This window comes from Equus quagga, chromosome 20 (assembly GCF_021613505.1).
Source record: "Equus quagga isolate Etosha38 chromosome 20, UCLA_HA_Equagga_1.0, whole genome shotgun sequence".
NCBI lineage: Eukaryota > Metazoa > Chordata > Mammalia > Perissodactyla > Equidae > Equus > Equus quagga.
The window spans coordinates 32,857,000-32,857,991 of NC_060286.1; the positions used below are offsets into that span (position 1 = coordinate 32,857,000).

Consider the following 992-nt stretch of genomic DNA (forward strand, 5'->3'; position numbering starts at 1 on the left):
CGCCCCCCGCCCGCGCGGGCACCCGCGTGCCCTCGGGGCGCGCCCCCGCGCCGGGCCCGGCCGGCAGAGGGCGGGGTCGCTCACCCGTCCGCAGCTCGTGCTTGACAGTGAGGAGCTGCTCTTCCCCGGCGCCGCCGTCCCCGCTGGTCCCCGCGGCGCCGTCGCCGCTGCCGCCCTCCTCCATCTTCTCCCTTTTCGGATCCCGCGGGGTTCTACGAGGGGACCCGGGAGACCGCGCACGCCCGTCCCGTCACAAGCTCCTGCTGCAGCCCTAGGAGCCGGAGTGCGGCGGCTCCAGAACTCGGACGCCGAGACGAGTCTCTTTCCCGCTCTGGCCGCACGGCTCGCTCCTCCGCCTCCTCCCCCTTCGGCGGGCACCGCTAGTACCGCGCAACCAAACCGTCCCCCTGCTCCGCCGCCTCCTCCTTCAAGCCGCTCCGCCCACAGCCAGCAATGTAGAGGAGCCATTCGAGCCGCCACCGCTTATTGGGCCCCGGGTGCGCGCATCTGTCAACGCCGGCTCCCATTGGACAGTCCGCCCTGACGCCGCACGAGCTGCCCCGCCCCCTCCTCGAATTGTTGTTGCTTGGCGGGGAGGCAGGAGAGGGAGGAGCGCGACCGACCCGATTGGTGAGAGACCCGCGGTTCTGCCCCGCCCATTTCCCCTAATGCGCACGCGCAGTCAGGACCTTCCCTTCCCTGACCTCCCCAGAACGGTCACACCCCTTATTCCCCAGCTTCGATCTGTTAGTAAACAGTATCTAGTAGTCAGGAGGCGCTCGGGGTCTGTGATTGGCTACTGCTGAAAGAGGCGGGGACGGCTGATTGGAGGATTTGGCCCGCCAATCACCATGGATAGAGGAGGGGCCTGGAGGAAAGCGCTTCTCGTACACGTGTTTGCAGACGTACCTGAGCGTGTCGGACAGCGATCTACAGATGTGTGACCAGCTGGAAGATAGCATGTCTTAAAAAGGTGTTACTCGCCCTGGTGA

The 992-nt window shown here is 66.9% G+C and overlaps 1 protein-coding gene across 1 annotated transcript in view; it reads right to left on the minus strand.

The window, feature by feature from the left end:
• The window catches only part of RPS6KA5 (ribosomal protein S6 kinase A5), a 170,910-nt gene extending 170,516 nt beyond the window's left edge, over positions 1-394 (minus strand). The window contains exon 1 of the mRNA XM_046647804.1: positions 85-394. Within this exon, the coding sequence (XP_046503760.1) occupies positions 85-184 (100 nt within the window). The 5' untranslated portion in view covers positions 185-394. The remainder of the gene's footprint in view (positions 1-84) is intronic.
• Positions 395-992: the final 598 nt, after the last annotated feature.